Source organism: Heterocephalus glaber, unplaced genomic scaffold (assembly GCF_053883595.1).
Source record: "Heterocephalus glaber isolate CG9 unplaced genomic scaffold, H.glaber_assembly_v1.0 deba00001456, whole genome shotgun sequence".
In the NCBI taxonomy this organism is placed as follows: Eukaryota; Metazoa; Chordata; class Mammalia; order Rodentia; family Bathyergidae; genus Heterocephalus; species Heterocephalus glaber.
Window position 1 is genome coordinate 658,424 of NW_028258304.1, and position 25,273 is coordinate 683,696.

Below are 25,273 nucleotides of genomic sequence, written 5' to 3' on the forward strand. Positions count from 1 at the left end.
GACCTTTCTCTGACCAATAGGTCCTGGAGTGATTCCCTGTGGAGTCCATCAACTGCTCTCTGTAATTAGCTTAGTGGAGCCACTGTGAAGTGATGCAAGAAGGCTTTAGCTTCCCCAGAGCCATACTTCCTAGTCTTGTACACCTTTTATCTGTTGCTCCAGGGAGCCAGATACCAGGAAACCATCATGTTAATACAGCAACAACAGCTCTTATTTTTTCAATTCTTCAAGAAACACATGTGGCCTGATGTGATCTTAAGATATAAACAACCATTTAGTATACTTGAGGCTCTGGGGTACCAGGTAATTCTTGCTTGTCTGGTAGGTCAGCCTAGACCAAATTTGTGATCCATTCAGCAAGAGCTGTCTTGTTCATTGTCTGAACTAGAACTCCACTGGAAGTAGTAGTATATTAATGTTATGTGGGGACATCTAGTTGCTGCTTTGTAGATCATCTTTTCACCTTCTTCTTATTTGAATAAATTATGTTGTTCTTCCACAATTGTTATTTCACCTATTTCCCAGACAGTGTACAAATTTTGCTTTTCAGAAATATATTTTATGTACTGACCAAGGTAGAATTTCCTTTGAAAACTGTTCTTTTTCTGTAGAAAATTTGGAAAAATATGGAAGAATTAGTTTTGTATTCTGCTTTTTACAGTTGTTTTTGATCAATTCCACAATGTCCTCTCTAGATAACAGGTTACAGACTAATGCAGTTGTTTTGGCTTCTCAAAGCCCCTTCTAACTCCAACTCTTCCATTTAATTCTACTTTAGTATTCTGTTTTTTTATTGCATTTTGTTTTCTTCAGTCATGTATATCAGATAAAATCTAAAAAAGTTTTTTCCACCCTTAAAGACAGAGTTTCTTAATTTTAATATCAGATTGCAAGAAATCTACAAAACATTTTTAAAATAATAGGTTCTCTTTCTTTTCCCTTTGGTAATTTCATTTTATTATATTGTGAAGATTATTAGAGATTAAAATTTCAGGGTATTTTCAAAAAAGTAATATTGTTTTTAAGAAAAATTACTCTACCTCATAGATTTATATGTGTATGAGAATATGAGGGGTTGTTGGATATTTAGTAAGTAGATTAAGTTTGTGACTTCCTTTCTCCTGTTTTATCTTCACTGACAATATGCCTTTCCTGTAATTTTGTGTATCTCCTTTAAATTTTTTAAATCAAAATATTTTATTCACAAACATCAATGAGTTGGCAGTTTTCTCATGAAAGGTATTTCACATTTGCAAATTGGAACTTGGAGTCAGGCTCTGGTACCAAATTAGACTCTGAGTCACTACCATGATTACATAGGACAGGATAAAGATGCTGGGGAGAGCCAAGCTCCTTGGAGGACAGGCTTACGCTAATCAGTAGCCACCCTAATCTTAACCTTTCTTCTAAGAGGAACTCACCTTGCCACCCTCATCTGAACTTTGACCCAGTCCCCAAGAACCAGGGGTTGATCAAATAAAGAGTTTTGTCTGTGTTAGATGTTAAGCACCTTGACTTCCTCGCTGATGCTGAGGTCACATTGCAGAAATCTAAGCTTTTTTATGCTGAGTCAGGTCACATACTGAAAACCTGATATCTTCCATGTATCCATTGGTTCTACTTGTCCACTTTTGCATGCATTGACCCTTCATGTGATGTCAAAAGAAGGAAAGCTTTCACTGATGACTCTTAAGGGAGTCTTCTTTTGTATACATATAATCAATTTTTATATTCATCAGGACATTACAGCAGACTGGAAGCTTCTTGCCCCCCTCCCATGTGTAGTTTCCCTCTTTTTGTATCTGGGAATTAGGGTTTATAGACCAATCCTAGTTGCCTATAATGCCAAATCTTGAACAAACTATACCTCTTGTCACTAAAGAAAGTACTAATTTAGTACTGCTACATAATGTGTGTACATGCATGTGCACATATGGTTGTAAAAGTGATTTATATTAATTTTGACAACTTATGAAATATAAAGAAGAAAAATCCCTTTTATAACCTTCCTTTCTATAGCAGCCTTGATTAATATTATGAAATGAGTGCTTACTGTCATGTTTCTATGCGTATTATATTTTATACAGTTGAAATCAGGCTATGTATGAGTTTTCACTTATTTTTAAAATACTCACTTTCTCATGATATTAACTCTTTTCATACATTAGAAAAAGTTGACTCTAGCAGGACAGTCATATTTTTGAGAGTATATTGAGTCATGAATTTACAGTTTTATTATTTATTGAATTTTTTAGAATGCAAATGAAAATTATTGTGCTATAACTAATAGAGTAGTAATTAGTCATATGAACTTTCTCTAAATAAAGCAATTAAACACTTGCCTGTAAATACATTTGCAAAGCCAACTCACTAACTCATCACTGAATGGTAGCTAAATTTCTGTTTTGTCCTAGATATGGAACAGTATTTTTTAGCCTTTTGCAGGTTATGAGTCCTCTGAGAATTCAGTAAAAGCTCTGAACCTTCTTTGCAGAGAAATCCATATTCAAACAAAAAAACCTAATTATAATGATAATGTTATAATATACCAGGCATTCTGCCAACAGTTTTACATGTGTTATTTCATTTAATCATTATTGCCACACTATAAGGAATGCTCTTTTATTATCCTAAATTTTTCATTAAAGGTATTGAACCATAAAAAGGTTAATTTATTTAATGCAAACCTAGAAAACTAGTAACTGGGAAACGGGCTTAACTTTCAATTGATATAACCCCCAAAGTTTATCCCTTTAAAATTATGTGCATGTAATCTTAAGGAGTTCATTTATTCCAAAAGACTGCTGATTGATACTCAGGTTAGGAATCCCTTACCCACAGCAATCCAGAAATTTTCATTAGCAGTAACAAGTATATTCGGTTAGTGAATCTTGCTATTTATGTAACTTATTAAACATAGTATTTTTTAACACTTACTGTTTTGAATACTTGGTGTGTTTTATGAAATGATCTTTGAAGGGTTTACTGATTGTATGAGAAAATAAGAATTATATACATGTAGCAGTGAGAAAAGATACAAATATGAAGTTGAATATTCAGTAATTAGATATTTTCATAATAAAATTAATCTCTTCTCCTTGTCATACCTGGTATAATTGTCATTTTTTTGGTCTCTGATTTATAAAAGGGTAAATCAAAGGCCACTAAATCTTTTGGGAACCTAGAAGATTCAGTGTGTCATAAAAATGAGGTCTATAAAGTAACTCTGAAAACTAAATATGTATCACATCCAGATTCCTGAGTGGTTTCATCAGCTTCATCTATTACTCCCAGGGAGCATGCCCAATAAAAAGATTCAAGAATGTGTTGCCAGCTCGAAAGCATTGAACTTTGTATCACAGGGTAGTTCTGTGGAGTTGAATAGAAGTGGGACAGTAGAACATCTTCATAGTAGTTACAAGTAGGGTTCCTACTGTCCCAGAGGACTATAAATGCTTCAAAAGATGCAACAGAGAGTCAAAAGATGTATTATCAATAGGGATAATCTGTCAGTCTCAAAATAAATCATCAAATATAGGAAGGTTATTAAATTGATTACCTAACAAGGCTGTCAAAAAGAGTGATTGTAGCTATAATTCAAAGAACTTTATAGTCTTTTAAAACTTAAGCCGCATACATGATAGAATTAATTTATAAGTAGCATTTGAATTTTCCTCTCAAATAGAAACTTTTCTGCAACTAATCATGGTAATAGTTTAGCTCATTCCAATTATGAGCTTTTTAAATTTGAAATATTTATAATACAAACATTTGTGTAGAGTTGTATAATACATTTATGCCATATTTAAATTAGTTTAATAAGTTGCTTTACATTTCACATAGTATTCTCATAATCCTACAATTAATCTGGTAGCATTATTTTCAAAAATATGGTAAAGATTTTATGAAAACCTGTTATGTCTAAGAAGCTCCAGATAAAAAATATTCTTATACAGAAATTCTTATTTCATTTTTTCATTCTAAACATCATTTAAATTTATCCAGTAATTGAAAGTAATTTTCCAGGCATATGCAAATATCTTGATGGATTTTATTTACTTTCAAAAGAAAAAATGATAGCAAATCTATAGTTCCTTAAATTCCATGCTGGAGGGAAATTATTTGAAAGGAAAACGTTCCTTGTTATATTTACTTTGAACAGACCTGAGTTGTTTTTTAGATAGATTAATATTAAATACCTTTCACATTTCGTCTTCACAGACAAAAATTAACACATATTAACAGTCCAATTTTGGAATTTGATCTGTATGCATGTATGTATATGTATAGGGAACATAAGACCTTTGGATTTCATAATAAGCAGGGCTCAGGGATGATAAAATCTGACATTCTTAACTGTTATTAGTATTTGTCCCTGTAGCCCTGTGCAGTTATCTTCTTGTTAATGACTTGGAAGCCAAAGTCATAAACTGAGCTTATACCTAAGGCGCTACTGCAAATTGCAAATAGCATTCAAGTGGTCTCTGACCTAAGAGAGGGAAGAGGGTACAGGGAAGAGAAGAATTAATTTTCAGAGAAGAATGAAAATAACTCAAGGATAGAGAGCACACCAGAAGGACAGACATGTACAAATATGCCTTTAAGTTTTGTAGTGAAATTCAGTCAGATGGGCATTTTCATATCTCCTTTGCTCAAAAGCCAAGGTCTGGATTGGAATGGCGGCTGCTGGAGAGAGAGAGAGAGAGAGAGAGAGAGAGAGAGAGAGAGAGAGAATGTATGTGTTGGCACTCATGAAATAATATGAATAATCAGTGAGGAATAATTAATGATGTGGCAGGGAATATTTTTTGATAAATCCTTAGGGAATGAGGTGACAAGCGTGAAATTAGAAAATTCCTTCAGCAATCTAAAATATAAATAGCTTTCGGAACTGAAAAGAGTTTCACAGCCGAAGATTTTATTGTGTTGAGAGGAAAAACTTTTTTCTCTCCCCCACTCCCTCCTCCTTTGCAAGTTGTTTGTCCATTCACAAAACAAATACTCTGAAGCCCAGCGCAGCTCATGGGAATAAATTTCAGGTCGAATTAGTACAGTTTCCTTGCTGTCAGGATTCTGGAATTAATGGTGTTTTGATGACACGAATTTTGAAGGGCAAACAAAGAAGCTGAAGGGAGAGAGACATGACTCCTTAGAAGCTTGGTCCTCCTCTCCCCCAGCCTCTCTTGTCTTCCCTGTCATCTGTCTGCCAATCTCCCTGTCCATGGTTAGTTAAAGGCGCTTTTTATCCTCTTTTCTTTCCCACAGAGTTTGCCAGATCCGGCCCGGTGCCTGGGTTCCAGGAGGACACGCTGCAGTTGGCCTTCATCGACTTGAGACAAGTAAGTCTTTGTGTTTTTGTTTTTTGTTTTTCTTTTAAGATGTGTGACTGAAGACCATCAGGTCTTAAGGAAAAGGGGAGGGGGGGGGATTGGCATTGGCGATTCACACTGGAGACCTAAGGATTTTTCCCTCTGTTTGAGGCCACCTCTTTTATTTAGCTATCTGAGATCCTTAGTTATGGTGGAGTTAAAGGTTTTGTGGGCAGAAGGGAAGGCAGGGGGTGGGAGGAGGGACCCAGGGAGTAGAGGGACTCAAGTGACCCTCAAGTGATGTGACTCATTGTGTTGTAGTTGGCTTCTGCAGACACAGCAAAAAGATAACTCGTCAAGCCAATACTAAGCAGGTGCACTGATGCAGAGATTGCCTGCTTGGAGAACTTTGTTTGCAGATAATGTGGCCAGCAGCATTGAAGAAAAATGAAATATTTTACTTTCTGGATTGTTGGTTTGGTTCATTGACTTTTTTCACTGCCTTAAGTCTTCCTATTGCTTCCTTTGTAGAATGTTGTCAGCTGTAAGTGACTAAGTGGTCATTTTGAAGATGATTAGTAAAGACCAGTCATGCTAACCTGAAAGGCAATGCTACTGAAGTAATGTGGTAAAAACTGGTACTTAGGCATACCTGAGCTTGGCAAGCCCAGTACATAGAGTCATTCTATAGTGCTGCTTCTTGTAGATTGAAATGAGTAGGTTGATAGGCCTTGGCAGTTTGGATATAGTGGAGCAAAAAGGGTGGGGGCCCAAAGAAGGGAGAGAGTTAACTGGGCTCTGTCATCTCTTCACTCTGAAGATGGATGGGGTTGGATAGAAAATGTGAATGAAGTAAGAATCAATGACTGATGCTTCTCTCCTATTAAACAATCTTTTTTTGTCTGTTTTAAAAGGGGGGCTGTCTTTGTTTCTCCTGCCATAATGATGCAGTGCCTCTTGTTTTCAGAGCTGACATAGTTTGCATTCTGAAAACTTGTAGATGCCCAGGGTATTTCTTAAAGCTGTAGGACCCCTTCTATCAGTAGTCTCCTTACCACTGTGACTCGATTCATGCTGGAACAGCTTTTAACCCGTAATGGATGGCATGAGCTACCTCTGAATCCTTGTGGATGGCTGGTGTAATCTGTCATCAGATGACAATTCTGGAAAGCCCTATTAAGCAGAAAACAAAATTGACCCACCAAATCTGAGGATTCAGGCTGCGTCTTAGAAACGTGTGTCAACTTAATATTTGGGGGGCCAGAGTAGGTGTTCTTTTACACATAAAGGGTTTCCCAGAGTGATCATAAATGGAGCTATCTCTTTCCATACTTAAGATCTGTGGATTTCACAACTCAATGTATACACTTGAGTTTTAACTCGTTGGCTGATATGAGATTGGGATTTTGATTTAGGGTTTTATGGGGTTGTATTGTGCTGTGTCTCTCCCAGCACAAATTTCTCTAGAAATTTCTTCATAGAAATTTCTAGGCCAGTTGACTTCTTGGAAAGCAGAACTTGAATTTCATCGAAGAAACATTTACAAGTAAAAAATTTTTCCTTTCTCACTATTCATGAGAAGAAAGAACTGTGATTATTCTCATTAGTTTATGGTTTAGCTCCCTATGGGAAGTGTTAACTAGGGGAGTAAGTTAGAAAGCACAGTGAAAATAAAGTGAATCTGAGCTGGGGATGAATGCTCCAGTATTTGTGGGCTCTTGATGAGCAGCAATGTCATTTATGCCTAAGTTCCTGTTTTCTATTACCTATCTGTCTCCAGAATTTCTTTTGTATTGTTTTTGTTGTAGAAACCAACAGTCCATAATTTTACTATGAAAGACTGCCTCTTCCTATGGAATTCTATCCCCTAAAATCTACTTAATGTCTGTTACTATTAAAGTAGCATGAGAGTTGTATTAACAGGCCTCAGGTAGGTTGAATCACTGTGAGAAAAAATGATTCTGTCACATCCTATCTTTTTGCAATTCATCTTAGTCATTCTCAGTGGGCATTCTTTTAAAGGAGACCTCTGAACTATAGAGACGTTGAAACTACGAATAGCCTGGGAGTGTGTTTCTAGAGGTGATATCTTGACATCAAATGAGGCATGATTAAATGCCCTTTTGCATGTATTCTTCAGAATCCTAAAGTAGAATTTTTAAATTTTGAGGTGGAGGCTAATATTAAAAATCATGCAATATTTTCTTTGGCTTGATGCTTAAATCTCTGCCCAGCACCGGGCCTGTGCTTCAGTATCATATATGAAAAAGACTCACTGCCTCAAACCAGCAAGTTCCTCTTAGAAAAATATGATTGTTAGAAAAATATTTCTTAAAAATCTGTCTCACTTAATATTGTATTTTGGACTCTATATTTTTATTTGTTTGTTTGTTTTCTATATTTTATTATCGCACCCTTAGTTGGGGATAGACTTTCTATTCCTGATTTATAGCACTTCCTATTTGCTAGTAATTGAGTCATTTTTTATATGTAACTTTGTTACCTATTCCCCATCTAGTCCTTATATGGTTGATTTCATGGACCAATCCAAGATTACCATCTTTGGTCCATATTTTTCTTTCAGATATATTATTTCATCATTCTAGAATGGCATGCATATCCCCGTTTTAGATTCTTATTTTATTGCCTAGCTTATAATAACTGATTTAATCATTATACCTTTTATAAGTCACTGACAAATGTATTAGATGGAAACCAAAAACATGAAGAAAGAAGTTAATTGAAGGGAGGATAAAGGATATGTACTCATGCAGGAAGGGGCTTTCCTCAGTGCAGTGCTGCAAGGATATGCTTTCTGTGTCATTAGGTATATTTTTCTCACTGGTTTATGGGTATAGTCATTTTAATCATGCTTTCATTTTATCTTGCATTAGAGTTTCAGGCACTGTCAATTCAACGATAATTTTCAAAATATTCAAAACGTGGCATATTTGATGAAATCATTCTGCATAGACTATAATAGCAGAATGTCATTTAAAAACTATAAAATTTCATTAGAAAGTGAATTAGGTGTGGATAGCAGAACTATTCATTTTTTTTTCCCCTGTTCTATTTTCTGCTTTTATACTCTTAAGGAAAAAAGTGAAATGACATTTTGAATATACAAGCTTTCATGATATTTTACATTTGTATAGCACTTCACAGTTAAAGCATATTAATATACACATCTCATTTGTTTCATTTCTGGGTTTAGAATACCTGTTATTAATAAAGACATGATTAGATGATATAAATCAAAAACTCAGTTAACATATATATTCTACATATGTTCATAAAAGCAGGATTGCAGTAGAGTTTTACATGCACATATCAAATATGTGTATATTTTTATCAAAATCCAAATTTAAGTTAATGATAAAGTTTGAGAAGAACAAATTACAGCCTCATTTAATCAGACACCTTGAAGTGATATATATACTCCAAGTACTAACCATTGCTAACCTTTAGTGCATCATAATGGGGAATTATAAAAGTCCAACAATAGTTTCTGGGTTATTCTTTAACAGTATTGTGGTTAAATATTATCTGCTGATGAACACCAGAATTTGATTTTCATTTCAGTTTATTTCATCAAACTCTGAGTGCCTACTATGTACAAAGCACAATAAAAGTGCTATGTATATACACGAATGAATATAATATATAACATAACATAACAATTTCTGCACTTCAAGAGTAAATAATTAAAAAGCAAATACTTGCTTCTAATAAAAGGCACACTGCGATAAGTATTACATTAAGAGATAAAGCCATTGTGCATATTTTAGCAGCTTTTGCTGCATAAGTCACTTAACAAAATATTAGTTTAAAATAAAAACCATTTATTAAGCTAAAGTTTCTACAAAATACCAATTTTGGATAGGTTCATCTGGGTTCGCTCATACTTGATATCAGCTGCTAGACTGATAGAAGACTGGCTGGCAATAGTATGCCTTAGCTAGGCGAACCCTTCTGTGTTCCATGTGATGGCTCATCTACCAGCAGCCTAATCCAGGCTTATTCAAAGGTACCTAGGGAGGGTTCCAAGAGAACAAGAGGAAGTGTGCAAAGGCCTACAGTTGAGGCCTACAGTTGAAACTAGTAAACCATTACTTCTGTTACATTTTATACCCTAGAGCTAGTGACAAGGTCATCCCAAATTCAAAACATGGGACAATAAATTCCCACTTATATTCTAGCTCATACATAAGATTTACATATAAATAATACAAATCAGATGGAAAGAAGGGAGCCAACAACAGGAAAATAACAGGACAGAGATAAGTCAATATGTATCAGTTATAACGATCAATGTTAATGGTCTCAATTCAGCAATCAAAAAAAATAGACTGACAGAATGGTTCAAGAAGCAAGATCCAACAGTATGCTGCACACAAGAAACACATTTAATTCAAAAAGAAAGTCATAGACTGAAAGTCAAAGGATGGAAAACAATATTCCATGCAACAGAACTGGGAAAAAAGCAGGGGTAGCTATTCTATTTGCAGACAAAGTGGACCTCAAGCCAAGACTGATTAAGAGAGACAAGGTCACTACATCCTTGAAAGGGAACAATCCAAGAAAAAGAGATAACAGTCATAAATATATAAGCACCAAGTAGCAGTGCACAGAACTATATAAAACAAATATTAACAGATATGAAAAATCAAATAAGCACTAATACAGTTATAATGGGGGACCTCAATCCCCCCATCACAAATACACAGATCAACGAGACAAAAAATCAGCAATGACATATCAGAATTGAATCAAACTTTTGAACACATGGACTTAGTAGATGTCTATAGAGCATTCCACCCCACAACCTTAGAATACACATTCTTCTCAGGAGCAAGATTGTTATCTATAAGTGCAAAAAGAGACCATGAAGTGAAGAAACTTTTGTGAGCATGAATAGTTATGAAATATTTAAAATGTCCACAGTTGAACTGAAAATTAGGCATTGATGAGTAAATTATTTCAAGTATAGAAAATAGCAGATTTAAGTTGGTTTTTTTTAAAACTGTGTGTGGAAGGGTGGCTTTCACTGGGTTCTAGACTGTCTTTCCTCTTTAAAACCGCCATTTCCTAATTTCTCTTATTTATTCCATATTTTCTGCCGTTTTGTCTCCTTGCACACCTCTTTTTTTTTAATGACTTGTTTATCCTTCTCTTCATCAAATGCTGCTTTTTGTGAGCTACCCTGAAATATTTTCACATTTCTGTTATTTGCATTCATTGTAGGAACATCTTAACTTATCCAAATAATTATTTACATTATTTACTTAATTTATGGCAGTTTACTGTACATGTTTGAGAAGTAGGAAAAAGTTTGGGAGCATTCTTTGCCTTAATAATACTACATAATCTTCTGCTCCATTTACTCCAACAGTTACTTCCGATATACATAAGTTTTTATAAAGCTGAATGAACTAGGTTGTGGCATTGCATCAGATCTCCTGAATGGAGCTTGTTGGCAACGACTCATACAGTAAGCATCCCAAGATATCTAGGGCTTTTTATAGATTGAGCTGTTGATATTCCCCCTAGGCCAGTTAGTCCCCAATTTCTAACCTACAGTCTAAAGTAAACACAGTGCATTTCCATTGCAGATGCTTAACCTACTTTAAAAACAAGTGTAAGGCCTAAGAGAAATAAATGTATATTTCTTTTGGGATGTTGAACAAATTCTGGTGTTATTCCTGTCAGAGGTACAGAGGTAGAAGCAGTAACCTCAGTTAGTTAAAATCAGTTAGAGAAACCTGAGAACAACCCAAAAACCCATGTCAAACTTCCCCTCCTATTTCATCTTGATTCTGTTCAATAAAATTTTGTTTTTCAAATCAACTTGCTCATTTATTACATCAGTATTATGTTGTTTCTAAGAGGAAAAACTCCCTTTACCTGATTCCTATACTACTGTGACTTACATAGAAAAATCTTAACTTTGCTTAATAATTCTTTTTATGTAAGCCTCAGTGGAAAATCCATTTATACCAAAAACTGATTTTACCTGTTATAGCACATATCAAATTGTTAGATAGTCCATTGGATTTCTTTCAAATATTTCACGTAACCATTCTAAAGTACCACCTATCTAGGAGACTTCATAAGAGTCAGGGGTATTAGTGAGACATTCAAAAGACCTGAAGTTTTTCTTCTGTTTTTCATCACAACCATTAAATTAATAGGAAACCATCTCCCACATATACTTTTTAAATATTGGTCCTGAAACTGCTGGAATGCAACTTGGGTTTTTGGAGGACAGTCTCTAGTCTTCTCAAGTATTTACTGTAGTTCAATCACTTCTTGGCCTTTTGGCTAAGATCAAGTGTATACTGTAGTTCATTTACCAAGGAATCTTGATGTTGGAAAAGAAAAGTCTTGGGGTATATAGTAGAGGAAATTTTTTATAAAAGAGGTATTATAGAGGAAAATGAAGAGAATTATTTGAAAACCCTCTACCAGTGAAGTGTATGGACCAGTAATACTGTCAGTAGAAATACTGTCCAAGCCCTCAGTTACAATGTTCTTTTGACCTTCAGTTTGTGTATAACCTCGGATAATGTCCTGTTAAACTGGGAGTCATTGCACAGAGTCAAAAACTAGATAGCTTGATAACTCATGTAATTGAGTGATGTTATTACAATGATTGATATGGATGGTGGAGTTGGAAGGAATAATTTAAACCAAAAGCCCATTATCTTGGTAAAGATAACTGTACCACTGATATAGGAACAGGTTTATATATGAAGGTAGGCCAGAAATGAATCCACATTCATTATATCCCAAAAGCATTTGGTCGTTAGAAGAGAACATAATATACTGGACCACCTGCACAGATCTCTCTGTTGGTACAGATTTACTGAAAATTCCTATAAGTGGTAGTCAGGCTTTGACATAGGCAGAGCAAGTACTTGGATATAAATATAGAATTCCATAATCAAGAAGTATTTATTCATTATAGGCAAGGGTATAGGGTGGTGAATAAAAAAACATAATCCATACCTTTGTGGAACTTACATTCTTTTATAATTGCTCATGCTTTTCAACATTCTGTTCTTCCATAATTACTCTTCAGATAGTCCTGGTCCTTCAAGGGAATGTCATTTCTCTAGATTTTGTTTTTTTGTGTTGATACGATATTGTTCAACTTTTTGGGGATGGCTTCAGAATCTTCTGGCAAGTTCCTCAGGGCAAGGCCAAGTATGCTGTACACTGATACTCAAACTTTCAGAAAAGGACTTGTAGCTATGACTTGACAGCCTGACATAAATAAGGTGGTTAACCCTAGTCCACAGACAGTGTCAGTGATTCCCTATTGCTTTATCGTAAGAGACCTGTACAGACCAGTGCCACTGCACCACCCTCTACTTCTCTTAGCAAGGCAAGCCTGAAAAGGCCAGGTGGTCTCTCCTATACCTCTGGTACTCAGCATGAATATGCATACCCACAAGCCTGGAATTTGTGGGGTTTTGAAAGAATTTCATCTTTCAAAAAGGATAGGAAAGTCTGTATTGATAAATTTCCCTGAGAGTAGCAGTAGGATCAGAGATTGCTAGCTGAGTGGACGCTGCTAAGTTCTGTACATTACCATGCCATTAACTACTGCCTACTACTTTGGAAAGGGCAGCCAACCCAGACCTCGGAACTGATTTCTCATTCCTATATTCTACTGATAGCCGCTGGAGGGCAGCAAAGAGTAATAGCAGAGGTCCAGATTTAGGGAATTGGGGCATATTTCAACTTGTCAAAAAAGCCCCTTTAGCTATAAGAGAATCAGCTACCCAGGAGCCATCATTGCAAACACATACCCCTGGGAAAAAAGGTTCAAAAAGAGAATCCAGAACCCCAACCGAAAGGTTAAAAACCTTCTTTTAAGCAAGTTCAGGAAGGAGATATGAGTAAAGACATGAATGGGAAAGGACAACCAAACAGCATGGGTGAAGATAGAGAAACAAAGGAACAGTCTGAAGTGTTAGGTGGCAAGAGTACAAGTAAGGATAAAACAGGAATCAAAACGAAAGGCAGAGCCACAGTAGGAGGTAAGCCACAGTGAGTGCATTGAGGAGACAAGACAGCAGAGATTGGTTCTTTGAGGCAGTGGTATGTGGAAAAAGCCATTTATAGGGTGAATCAGAAAGGAGGGGTCTGTAAAGATAGCAGTTTCAGGAATAACCAAACAGCTATATCTTTGGGATTCTCATTTTTGTTGAAGTAACTCCTTGATTAGCCAGAACCATTTCTTTCTTAGTCTGTTGATTTCAAGAGTAAAATAATTTGAGGATGTAGAGGAGAGATGATAAGATATTCTGAGATGTGATTAGGGAATTCTTATTCATGAATGAAATTAAACTTGGGCATAAAACCCTTCTGGATAGCATTTATATGAAAGGACAGCTCCCTTTCCTCAGATAGCTTCTGATGTTCCCTTTTCATATTATATACTGTTACATTTGCAAAGACTTTACAAGAGAAGAGAAAAACTGGCTGTCATGACTAGTTATATAGTCAAAATCTCAATCAATCTAGAGACTTAGATCTCCTCCTTGTGGGTTAGCAGAAGGCTGTATTTAGAGTCTCGGCAGTTTTCCAAATGACTCAGAATAAAGAAAGAAAATTTTTATATGGTCTATTATGCTTTTAGTATCTATTTTCCTTAACCTCTCACACATGAGAAAAATGGGGCTCCTGTAATTACAAATTCCCTGTACTGTTTGGTAATGTACAACAGTGCTAAGAAGTATGAGATTGGGCTGAATTAGCTGTGACATTTGGCAAATTATTTTATTTTAGATGTAGTTTTGTAGGCTGTAGGGTGAGGATTTAAAGTAACTTAAAAGGCTTCTAATTTGGGGGTAAAACAGTATAACAATGCTGCTTCATACTTGGTAAGCGTACAATCAATGACAGTTGCTCCTATTATTACTTCAGCTACTGCTGCTACTATTCAGAGATGGCCTGCATGGGGACAGTATCCAAATGAAGAGACATAGAGTGGTCTCTTAATGCATGCTGATTCTGCACATGAATTAGGGTACTTGAACCTTTGGCTGCTGACTCATGATGGGGTTCCTACTGTTTCCCAGGGATTAAGGAATTGAGAAAGATGTTTTCATTTATCTAGAGTAAATACTTAGGAGTAGAATTACAGTGTTCTAATTTTATAAGAAACTGTCAAACTGCTTTTTCAAGAGGTTTTTCATTTTGCATTTCCAATAATGCATGAAAGTTGCAGTTGCTCTGTACCTTTGCTAGTATTTGAGATTATCAGTATTTTTTTACTCTGTGGCATTTTAATGTGTGTAGTAGTATCTTCTGAAGGTTTATATTTCCAATCACTTAATAAGTAATGATGTTGAATATCTCTTTTGTGTACTCATTTGGCATCACTAACTTTTTTGTAATGTATTTGTTGAAATATTTTGTGCAATTTTAAAAATAATTCTTATTATTGAATTGAAAATATTTTATTTAACAGTCCATTATTGGATATATGTTAGACAACTTTTTCTTCCATTCTGTAACTTTTCTTTTCCTTAAGAATATCTTTCAAAAAGCTTAGATTTTTATTTTAATGATGTATAATTCACAATTATACCAATTTTTCTAGACAGTGTATTTATTAGGCATTTTCATAACAGTATCATTCGAAAAGCTTGGGTTTTTAATTTTTTTTGGTACCAGGGATTGAACTCGGGACCTTGTGCTTGCAAGACAGGTGCTGGAACCACTGAGCTAAATCCCTGGCCCTGGATTTTTAATTTTTATGACATCTAGATTATGACATCAGTTTATTCTTTCACAGGTCACAAAGGTCATCTCCTATGTTTTCTTCTAGGGGTTTTATAATGTTAGCTTTTACAATTAGCTCTATGATAAAACATTTTAAGTTAATTTTTCCATATGATGTGAGATGTGTTCAAGGTTCATATCTTTAGGTAGAGTGCACAGTTGTTCTAACACAATTTGTTAAAAAGGATATACTTTCTCCATTGATGTTCCATGACACTTTTATAAAAAAGTCAATTGACTGTGGCCTGGGCATGTGGCTCAGTGGCACCGTGCCTGCCTGGCAAGCACAAGGTCTTGAGTTTGATCCCTGGTACCACCAAAAAAAAAAATCAGTTGTGTGTATGTTGGTCTATTTCTGGTTTATTTATATTCTGTTCAATTGATGTATTCATTTGTTATTTCTTGAGCTTTTATATTAAGTCTTAAAATCTGGTAGTACGCATTTTCCTTTTTCTTCTTTTTCAACATTGTTTATCCTAAGTCTTTTCTATTTATATTTGAGAATCAGTTTGTCAATTTGTGCAGAAAAAGCTTCCTAGAATCTTGATTAGGACTATGTTGAATTCACAGATCAATTTGGAGAAAATTAACTTTCTGACAGTATTTAATATTCCAATTTATCAACATGGTCTCTCCGTTATTTATGTCTTTGAATTTCCATTAGTGCTTATAGCTTTGAGTAAAATCTTGCACATATTTTGTTTAGATTTATCCCATATTATCCTATGGTCATTATAAATGGTGTGGTTTTGCTATTGATGTTTAATTGTTTATCGTTAGTACAAGAAATAAAATTGAATTTTGTATATTAATCTTGAATCTCAACCTTTAAACTCACTTATTAGATCTAGTAGCTTCTTGTCCATTCTTTGGAATTTTCTTGGTAAACAATTATGGCATCTGTGAGTAAAGACAGTTTTACTTCTTCCTTTCCCATTTAGAAGCCTTTTGTTCCTTACCTAAATGTACTAGGACCTCCATAATGTTAAATAAAAGCTCCCAGGGAAGATCTTTATGAAAGAATTGTTAACATGCTTATGGCTTTTAAATGCATTACTGGTTCCTGGGAAATATATCTGGAGTTATATTTATGCACTAGTTTTACAGGTGTGACACTAATACAAGGACTTATAGTTTTAAGTGTTGTTTGTTGCTGCTGTTAATTTGATAGGTATGAAAGAGTACCCTGATTTTGTTTCTTAGTATTATTTTTGTCCTACCTTTTTGCCACATGTAAAAAAATTGTTGAATGAACATGAACATCAGTAAAGATATAAATTTACCAATGTCCATATTTTCCATTCTTAATGCCCTATCCTCTGATGGAAGATATTTTGCAATCTGATTTGATGCATCTGAAATTTAACCTTAGCTTATTATAATCAAATAATAAAGGCAAGAGTAACACTAATAGAAAGTTAACTAGTAAAAGGCATCATAATGATTAGGTATCAAGTGAGTAGTATGTAAATACTACTATCAGACTGAAGGAGGGCTATATTGTTGTACCATTAAAAATGATAATTCCTGTTATTGTTTTTCAATGGGTAGGTAGGAGCTGATTTTGTGTCTTAGTTTTATTTTGATTGTTTAGTTCTTATAAACATGTTCTATGACCAAATCCTATAAGAATCGCTATTGATAGTGCTTCTGCAAACTGAACTAAGCTAGGTAATTTGATCCCATGCTAAAAAAAAAATGTTCAAACCATTGCCTGGCTTTCATATCATTACAGGGAAGACCACGTTTGAATGCTATTCGAAAGCAAAGTTAAGGTATAATTTCCCTATTTTCCACATTGTGCTTATAAATAAATGTGTGTGTGTGTGTGTGTGTGTATGTGTATGTGTGTATGTGTGTACTGTCAACTGGAGAAAGAACGAGGTCTCCCAAGTTTTCCCCAGAACTCTGGTGTTTGGGCCTAATCAATCAAATGATACATCAGATTTTATGTAGCAGTGTTAAGGTCCTCCCATAAGCCACAGTCTGTAGTATCTTGGGACCATAAGTGCCTTGGAATAACAATGAGGACAGGAAGTAGTTCTCAGAAGCTACTGAATACCAAAGCTTTATTGAAAAGAACTATCTCAGACAACAGTAAATTGGCAACATGATTGAAAGTGAATGTATGCTATGGCGTAAGTGCTATAGTTTGGATCTAGAGTGTCCCATAAAGCACATGTGTTAAGGGCTTGGTTTTCAGTTTGGCACTACTGAAAGGTAGTGGAACTAAGCGGTGAGGCCTATGGGAGGTCTTATGGTGATTGGAGGAGTGCCCTTGGAGGGAATAGAGGGATCCTAGCCCTTTCTTTCTCTTCCTTTTGTTTTTGCTTCCAGACAATGAGGGGAGTAGTTTTGCTTTGTCACGTTCTCCTACCACATGTTGCCTAGCCAAAGCAATGAGACCAACCAGTCATGAACTGAAACTTCTAAAATTGTGAGACCCCTCCCCCCAAGCTCAACCCATACAAAGCCTCTTCCCTTTATAGGTTAATTTTAATTTTCTTTAGTACTAGTTACAGTAACAGAAAGCTGACTAATGCAATAAAGTAGATGTGATCATTCTTTTTGGTATGTTCTAAATCCAAGTGTGGTTGGAGTTATTTTGAGGGTTTGTTTGGTTGATTGGTTGGTTGGTTTGGTTTTTGTTTTTTGAGGTAGCAGCTTCCTCTATCCGTCTTTCTGTGCTAATATCTCTTTTTTTAGTGCCTGTTTGGATGAAATGCCAGTGAAAGGAGCACTAGATATGTTCATGGTTCTTGCTGTGACATGGAATTCTGTTTTACTTTTCTTAATCTGTTTTATGCTGCTACTATTGACAGTCTTATATTCTATTTTATTATGCCACCTGCATTTTTTAAAGAACACTATTATAATCATGTCATTTTTGCCTATGTAAAAATGAGATTGAGAACTCTGTTGCCCAAAAAACAAAGAACAAGCCCCTAAGAAACAGATCTGATCCCAGATTGTCTTGCTAGTCTCCTCATCCTGTCATTCTTGCCCATGTATCCTGTACCAAGACTATTCTTTACACCTCTCTAATCCCCAAATTCAATAATTTCCAGTCCCCATCTGCCTATCAGAGAGTGCTTTCTCATGGTAGAATAACTTCCTTCATAGCTTGGTTCAAATGTCACCTCCTTTATAAAACCTTTCCAACCTCCTCAGCCAGATTTAATTGTTCCCTCCTTGAGCCCCTGACATTTTGTATGTCCCTTCATTACAAATGCATTTATAATTACTTGTTTAATAATTTGCCATTAGATTCTGAGTTCACCAAGGGCAGGAACCTTATATTTATCCTTGAATTTCCCCTCCTTCAGTGGGTAACATAGTTCCTATTATATATTATGCCTCATATTTGCTTGCTTAGAATATATTGATTTAATATTGTTATGACATTTCAGAAGTAAATGAAACTAGATTGAATTTCTGAATAATATTTGAACTCAAACACTCATAAATTCATCATTTTTCCCATTCTTAATTTTCACTTTAATTATGTTAAATGACGTTAAGAGGCCACAGCCATGCGGAAGGCCCAACAAATATGGAGAAAGGGAACTCATAAGGATTTTCTCTAGTGAGAGCCAGGAGGCTTTGGACTACCAAAAAGAATACTATACAGTTAGATGGTTCTATAATGGCAAATGGCTTCTCATATGGTAAATTACTCCCACTACTTCAACAAGAAATGTTTTTTCCGATGAAACACTTGGTCATATTCTTTTAACTCCGGTGAGCACCTAGGTTCAAGTGTCAGGTATTGCTTTTTTGTTCCTATTCTCCAGTGGGGACCATTTTCCTCAGTGCAAGTGTACCCTTGGAGTTCATCCAGAATTTTATCCTTGATATATCTCTCTGAGATATATGTAACCCTCTTAACTGAGTTTTAAAATTAAGCCAGAATGTCAGTCCAAACTCTACCACCAGTCCAAGATGTTGAAATCTTTTTAGGAAGACTTCTAATGTAGTTTGCAAATAATTCCTCCTGAAGCTGTGAAGAGTTTTGAGTGAGTGATGTGTTGGAAGTAACATAGCCTTATTCTCCATTTCAGAAATATGCTTGTCATCATCATATATGATCATAAAACATTATTAGTATATTATATTTATTATATTTTTAAATATTCTAAAACTAAGTTCTTCTCTTTCCCCATTGTCTCCATTTAAAAAAACAAAACAAAACTGTTTCTTTCCTATCCTACTTCCAGAGTGTCAGAAAATTGTATTTTCTTTCTCTTCAAAATATGTCCAAAAACAATCACTTTTAGCTATCATCTCTGTTCTGGTTTGAGTAATCATTTCTCTTTGTATTCTTGCAATAGCTTTATAACTGATCTCCTTTTGCCTTTCTATAGTCTTCTCAATATGGCAACAAACATGAAAATGTTAAAAACTAGACCATGTCACTCCTCTGCCAGAACCCCACAGAGGCTTACTGCTTCATTCTATATAAAAGTCATTTTAATGATCTGGAAAATCTGTAGTCTTCATACATGCATTTTTTCTCATTGCTGGGACAAAATACTCAACACTCAAAGTTAAAGGGGAAAATGTTTATTTGGCTTACAGTTTGTAGAGGTTTCAATCCATAATCACCTTCAAGGCAGGGTGGCAGAGGGGCAACAGTTCAAGGCAGTGGAAGACAGAAAAAGCAACAAGGGATCTTAACAGCATCTTTCTGCCCCTTTTATTTTATTTAGACTACCTAAGGCAGGTAGCATTCATACCCTTAATCCTAGTGCCCTCAGGCCAAGCCCCACCATGAATCAATCACACACTAGATTCAGCCACCTCTAAAATAGCCTATGACCATATGAGGCTTTGGGGGGATATCTAGAAACAAACCATAACATGCACATATACCCATACACACTTTAACTATCTGACCTTAACTCCTGCTGCTTTTCTCCTTTGTCACTTCTCTTAGTCTGCTAGCTTCATTGTTGTTTCTCAGGTATGCCAAGTACATTCTCATCTCAGGGCCTTTGCACTTGATAAGACTGTTCCTTGAATACTTTCCCAGATACCTGTGTTGCTTGTTCCTCTATCTTTGTCAGATCTCTATTCAAATCACTTGAAATTCACCTCATTGAGTGAGGCCTTTCCTGTTTATGATCACAATTTCTCTCTTTCATTACCTCTATCTCCTCATCACCAGACCAAAATCAAAGCATAAATCTCCATGCTCTTCCCTGCTTCATTTTTCTCTGAAGAATTTATCATCATCTAGTATACTGCACATCTTGCATATCTTGTTTAAGATGATTCTTTTTCTCACCAGTAAAAAAAAAAAAAAATGATTTCATAGGCTAGGGTTTTGCCTATTTTGTTTACCTCTTGATTCTTAGTCCCTAAACTAATTCCTCATATGTTCATGGTAGGCCTTCAGCAAGTGTTTGTTGAAGAAAAAAAAAGTATGATATCTATATGTGTGTCTTGGTTTTAAATACCTATTGGTTAATAATTTTTAGACAAGAATTTTTCTTTCTTTTTTTTTCTTTTTTGGTACTGGGGATTGAACTCAGGACCTTCCGCTTGTAAGGTGGGCAGCGGAACCACTGAGCTAAATCCCCAGCCCTAGACAGAAATTTTTCTACAGAGCAAGCTGATGTACCATTAAAGGTAGGGGTTTCAAAAAGAGTTTTTGATAAATAGTTTTAAAGTATGTTGTACATATTGGATATAAACTATGTACTTTTCAATGAAATATGAAAAGATATTTCCTAAAGTTGTTTTTGATTGTTGACTTCTTTGCCTCACAATACAGGTAGATATATACCTGCTAATAAGTGTCCCTCCCTAGTAATGGGATGATGATGTTGATACTGGTTGTGATCTTTAGTATGGATACAAAAATCCTGAGCTAGGTGCCCAGATTTCTTATTATAATTTGGCAGTGAGACTTAAGAAAACCCAGCCTGTTAAGAAATGTAGAAGTCGCTTGAAAATAGTGAAGGTGACATGACAGAACATGTTTTGAAGGGATGTTTTGATAAATGGAAAATTGACTCCTGATTGGAAACATATGTTGTGAATTCTCATACTATCTAGGGACATGGTAGCTTCTTTTTCCATCAAAGTATAACAGAGTATGATGAGACATGAAGAGTTTGAGAAATCAAAAGATACCAGGTGCTTGTGATAGCCTGGGATACTGAGTGTCAGTATACCAAGAAGAGAGAAAGAAGTCCTCCCTACAAATGTGATAGTATAATTACAGTATTTTGGATAACAATGAAGATGTTTAAACTACATAGTCTTATTAGAGTCTACAAATTCAGTACCCCATCCTGAGGAGTGTCAGAGAAATCTGAATAAAGCTAATTAGGCATTTTCTGTTGCTTCACTCACATCCTTTCTTAATATGGCAGTCAGTATCTTGGAAGAAACTCAAGAGAATGGAGAATTATCTGTGGAGGGTCTAACCTGCTGAAATCTCCCACTGCTTTTGTAGAATGCAGCTGGCAACAGCTCACTATTCTCAAGTAGCAAATTGCCTGGACAAGGATCATAGGAGTTAATTGCTAAATCTTTGACTGCCTAATTGGATAGACGCTAGGGTTGGGAGGCCCAGTGAGGCCAACTGATTCCTTGAAATGTTGAATTTTTTTTTAAATTTCAGTCTAGAACAGAATAAAATTGCCATGCTTTTATGTAAGTTGTATCCCATAATGTGCTGAGAAACATAGATTTCAGAGCTTTCATTATTTTGGCTCCTGCTTTTTATGAGGTAATAGAGTCTTTAAAGTCTTGGCAAAAAAGTCAGATGTGGCAGAAATGAAACCATTATTTCTCTTCCTATTTTCTTTCCTCAGAAACCAGTGATAATTTTAGATACATATACACAATTCTTAAATCTCTTAAGGTAGAGCTAGCAGGACTTGAGTTGTATATTCGCTCTGGTCTTCTAGGCTTACTGTCCCTTGAGAAAGGACCAGAGTTCATTTCTTTTTATATAAATCATCTCCTATTATAGTACTTTTGAAAAGATGCTTTTTCCTGAGTTTCTACTAGAACTGAAGCTAAAGAATCACTTGCAGTGGTAAGGATTGGTGTGATTTCACCACATTATTGTCCCCTTTATTGATGATCCAAAATAAAATGGCTGAGAAAGTAGAATCTACTTAACCATAATCAATCTTGTGGATCACCCCAGAATGTGGAACATAGAAGGCAAAGTCATGATGCCTGTGATGTTGCCAACTCCTACGTATTTCCTAGGTGTCCCCCCGCCCCCACACACACCTGCTTTGTAGTACTGGGAATTGAACCCAGGGATACTCTACCACTGAGCTACATCCCTATCCCTAACCCCCCCCCACATCTTTTAATTGAGACAGTCTCACTAGGCTGCCCAGCCTGGCCTGTAACTAACAATTCTGCTGCTTCAATCCCTTGAGTAACTAGGATTATAGGCATGCACCATCACAGTTGGCTAGCTGCCTCTTTCTTGTAGTTCAGTTTCCCCAAAGTAAAATGAAAAACTTAGGCTAGATAATCTTCATGCTATGTACTACTTTACCTCTTATGTTCTATAACAATTGGTAATATTTAACTAGCTTTAGATGACTTGTTCTCTTTAAAGGTGGTTTCTTCTCCTTTAACTTTTTTTTTTTTTTTTGGTACCAGGGATTGAACTCAGGACCTTGCGCTTTTGAGGCAGGGAGCGGCACCACTGATCTAAATCCCTGGCCCTCCTTTAACTTTTTTAAATGAACTTGCTAAGAATTTTAGAACATGGCATTATTAATAGGAGGCGATTTTATCTTTCCTATTATGAATGATCCTCAGTTTCTAGCATGGGATTCACCCAGCTATTTTAATTAAATTAATACTTTTTCATCTAATTGTCTATACCTCACAGAAGTTACATGACTCAGTTGAAAAAGTAAGTATATTGATAGCAGGTGATGGCTTGCTTGGTTTCTCCTTTTGAAAACCTGAAGTAAGGATGTTGCCTGCCTGCACTGGAACCCTCCAACCAGGTATTGCAAGATTTCTCCAGCTATCTTGCTTTAGGGAGTTCTAGCAGTAATCTCTTATTCTATTGCCTGAAGCAAGATGTTCCTGAAAAAGAGATTTCTGAATGTTCTACCAATTTAGCAATTCATTGGCTGAGGGTTCTGAGTTACTCCAGGGTATTATATGGAATATTAGAAAAGAAGATGATGTCTGTAAATATATTGGTGAAGCTTTTATTGTCATAAGAAAAATACAATTTCTGCTAATATAACAACATAAATGTGACAAATATAAGAATAATTTAAAACCTTAAAAAAATGTTATCTCAAGTATAATTATGAGAGATAAAATGATAAGTCTAGTAAAATACAAAAGAAGATAGTCATTCTACACCAGCACAAAATTGTCCTGAAGTTTTCCTGCTTTCATTTTCCTTTACCTCTATGATTGAGCCTAAACACTTTTCCTAATAGTGAAAAATAGAAAGTAGATAAAATTTTTATACTGCAGTAGTTTTAGATATAAAGAGCTACCTGCCTTTTACAGTAGTAATGTTGGGATAACAGAAACTTTCCTAGAAATGTACTTTCATGGAGACTGTTATCAGTCCCAAATAAACTCAGAGGTGTCTTGGCTGAAAATGCTGGCTGATTGTTTTTATTTATGTAACGCATAAGTTCTAGCTGCCCTGCAGGCAGTGATAAAAAGAAAATAATAATGGCAAACACTGTTTAAAGTGAGTCCTATGTACTAACTCATTTAAGTTAGTACATTTAAGACTCACAAAACCTCTGTGAAGTAGATACTACTGTTACTGTATCGTGTCTTCTCAGTAGGACGAGTGAGTCAATCAGAACGTATGTTTTAATTTAATGTGTTCCTTTTTATTTATCCATTCCATAGCCCTTCCATTACTATTCATATCTTTCCCTCTGCCACATTTCTATGGCCTCTTGGTTTAGACTTTCAGTGTACCTACAGTATGTGAGTTAGTTTTGAAAGTTAATAATGCCATAAAACATGAGATTCTAGGGCTAAGATGTTAAAAGATAAGACCCATTGTTATGGAAAGGTAGTACTTTTTAAAGTTGATAATTCTGGTTGGTCATATTCAATAGACATGTGTTGAGATTGGGGTCTTTTCTAATTATTCCTTCTTTGAGGTCTCTGTAGGGGGCATTTCTTCACTTCATCAAGATATTAAAGTTCTTTACTCATTTGATTATATAAGATTTTCAAATAAGTACAATGTTTTAACTATTTCTGATGAATTTTTAATAATGGACTCTGAAAATAAGTATAATTATTTCTTTATGATGGATGATTGTCTCTTATTTTATATTACAAACATTAAGGAGTATTTGTCAGATAAAGACTATTAAGATTACTCTTATTATTTCTCTAGAGTAAATATTGTTCTATACCCATTACTTATTGAGTACAAGGCACTTTACCAAACTTTGACTGGAAGAGATGTAGAAGAACTGGTCCATTACCTTAGTCTATAGTCTAGGAAGGAGATAAGTATATATACTATCAAGTTTTTAAGTTTCTGAGGCAAAGAATACCTACTAACCTATGGCCTGAAAGAAGGAGTCTTTGTTTATCAGAGGATAGAAATTGTATAACTAACTTTGAATATAGTGAGCCAGATAATGACAGAACTTTAATCTAGTGCCAGATGTTTATGTCTTTCAAGAATAGCCCAGAAAAATATAACTGGGAGAGGTAGTGGAAATTTTATGGTGAGTGCATTTGAAAACGTCAAAGCAGAAGGGCAGGGAATTCATGGTCATGTGATTCAGAGCCATATGAAACAAGATAGAATTTTGGACTATATCATAAAAGCAATAGGAAGCCATTGCAGATTTTTAGAAAGGGATATGATGAGTCTTGAGTATTATAAAAGTTGCTGATAGTAATATGAAGGGCAGGTTAGAGGAGGTCTTTCACACATCAGAAGATAAACTTGGAGGTTCCTTAGTTCTTATAGGAAATGAATTAAATTTGGTCTTGATCCTAAAATGTGTGCTAAAGTGAATGCCTTATAAAAAAAGCAACAAGACAGATATCACTTATGAAAAGAAATGCAAATATCTGAAATAAAATAGAATTATATAGAAACTCATGACTAGCAGTTAAGTACTATTATGACATTTTTCCAGAATTTAGCAAATTGAGAGAATATGGAAATTTAC

The 25,273-nt window shown here is 35.2% G+C and overlaps 1 protein-coding gene across 9 annotated transcripts in view; it reads left to right on the forward strand.

The window, feature by feature from the left end:
• Exoc6b (exocyst complex component 6B) overlaps positions 1-25,273 on the forward strand; it is a 721,832-nt gene that overhangs the window by 548,851 nt on the left and 147,708 nt on the right. For 8 of the 9 annotated variants that reach the window (XR_015452923.1, XM_087215909.1, XM_087215910.1 and 5 more), the window contains one exon: positions 5,266-5,339. Coding sequence is in view for 8 of the 9 variants with exons in the window: in XM_087215909.1 (XP_087072035.1) it covers positions 5,266-5,339 (74 nt within the window). In the remaining variant the exon portion in view is untranslated. Of the gene's footprint in view, positions 1-5,265; positions 5,340-16,839; positions 16,880-25,273 lie in introns of all 9 variants that reach the window. The other variant, XM_087215911.1, reaches the window with a different exon arrangement.